General features: G+C 69.2%; 1 protein-coding gene across 1 annotated transcript; it reads right to left on the reverse strand.

The window, feature by feature from the left end:
• Nucleotides 1-269: 269 nt before the first annotated feature.
• On the reverse strand, nt 270-1,109 carry EMIHUDRAFT_239717 (hypothetical protein; the record flags this gene model as incomplete). The annotated part of the gene is made up of 4 exons (XM_005775805.1): nt 270-479; nt 565-594; nt 891-995; nt 1,083-1,109. The coding sequence occupies 4 exons, from the start codon at nt 1,107-1,109 to the stop codon at nt 270-272; spliced, it is 372 nt and encodes a 123-aa protein (XP_005775862.1).
• Nucleotides 1,110-1,328: the final 219 nt, after the last annotated feature.

Below are 1,328 nucleotides of genomic sequence, written 5' to 3' on the forward strand. Positions count from 1 at the left end.
GCAAAGACCGAACGAGACCACATCCAAGGTCCAAGAGCACGACAGGGGGGAGGGGGGTGCTCAGAGAGAGGGAACCCGCGGGGACATGTAGGTGCGCACCCGCATCGCGGGCACTCGAGTGGGTGGGCTACCTAGATCTAGAGGACTGATGCAGATGGCGAGCGTGCGCGCCTGTAACGGTCTGGCGGCGGTGCGCCACGCACGAGGGTTGAAGCACATGCTTCAATGCTTCGGTGGCTCGGCCACCTCCCGCTCCCCCGACCGCTGCTTCACGTCGTGTCGTTGGCGCACCTTGCGTCCGGCGGCTCCGCCAGCGACGCCATGACCGGAGGCTGCGAGCTGGCGTCGGCTTGAGCGGCAGCGATGCGTCCCGCCAGAGCGGAGAGGTCGGGGGGCAGGAGGGCGGTGCGGGTGGGAGCCGAGCCATCCGCCGGTTCCACCGGCTCCGCTCGCCGCTCGCGGGTCCGCCTCGCCCGCACCTATTCACAGCTAGAGGTGTGAAGAGACGCTGTTCACAGCTCGCCGCTCGCGGGTTCGGCGGTGCGAGGCGGCCGGGGGCGAGACAGCAGACTTGGCCGCCTCCTTGAGCCGCGCCTACGGGGGGCGATGTCGTACGGGCACGTGGTCATCGGCGTGTCACACGGGAGCGCGGCCCCTCTCCGGCGGAGGGCGCGCGCCGTGAGCCCCCTACTTGTTCCCGTCTCCCCCCGTCCCCGTGTGGACTTGACTCAGCTACGCCGCCTGTGCTAGTCGCTGAGGCGTGGAGAGGGGGTCCGATCTTGGAAGCGAGGCTGCCCGCTGCCACTACTACATACACTACTAGGCGTGGAGAGGGGGTCCGATCTGGGAACCGCCTTAAGGCTGCCCACTACTACCACGGAGGCGCGCACCCAGCGGTTGCGGACCGACGAGTCGGACCGGCCGGGCAGCTGGGCGGCGATGCAGCGCCACTGGCTTCCGTGGAGGCCATGGGCCTGGTCGAAGGAAGCAAAGGTCTGGGTCAGGTAAGGTGAGGTGAGGTCAGTGTCTCCACACACACAAGGAGGGTGGGGCAAGGGCCAGGCTGGCCCTCGCGACTCCACGTCTAGAAGACAGGAGCCCCTCGGCATTTCAAGTGCAAGGCCCGGAGTGTGTGCGTGCGTGCGTGCGTGCGTGCGTGCGTGCGTGCGTGCGTGCGTGCGTGCGTGCGTGCGTGCGTGCGTGCGTGCGTGCGTGCGTGCGAGTGTGCCGCGCGCCTGCTCGATGAGCGCGTCCTCCTTGGGGGGCCAGTAGGCGCGCCCGTGATCGGCACCGCGGTTTCTCGTGGTCGGCCTCGCCTGCGGGCGGGG

This window comes from Emiliania huxleyi (assembly GCF_000372725.1).
Source record: "Emiliania huxleyi CCMP1516 unplaced genomic scaffold EMIHUscaffold_293, whole genome shotgun sequence".
Lineage (NCBI taxonomy): Eukaryota > Haptophyta > Isochrysidales > Noelaerhabdaceae > Emiliania > Emiliania huxleyi.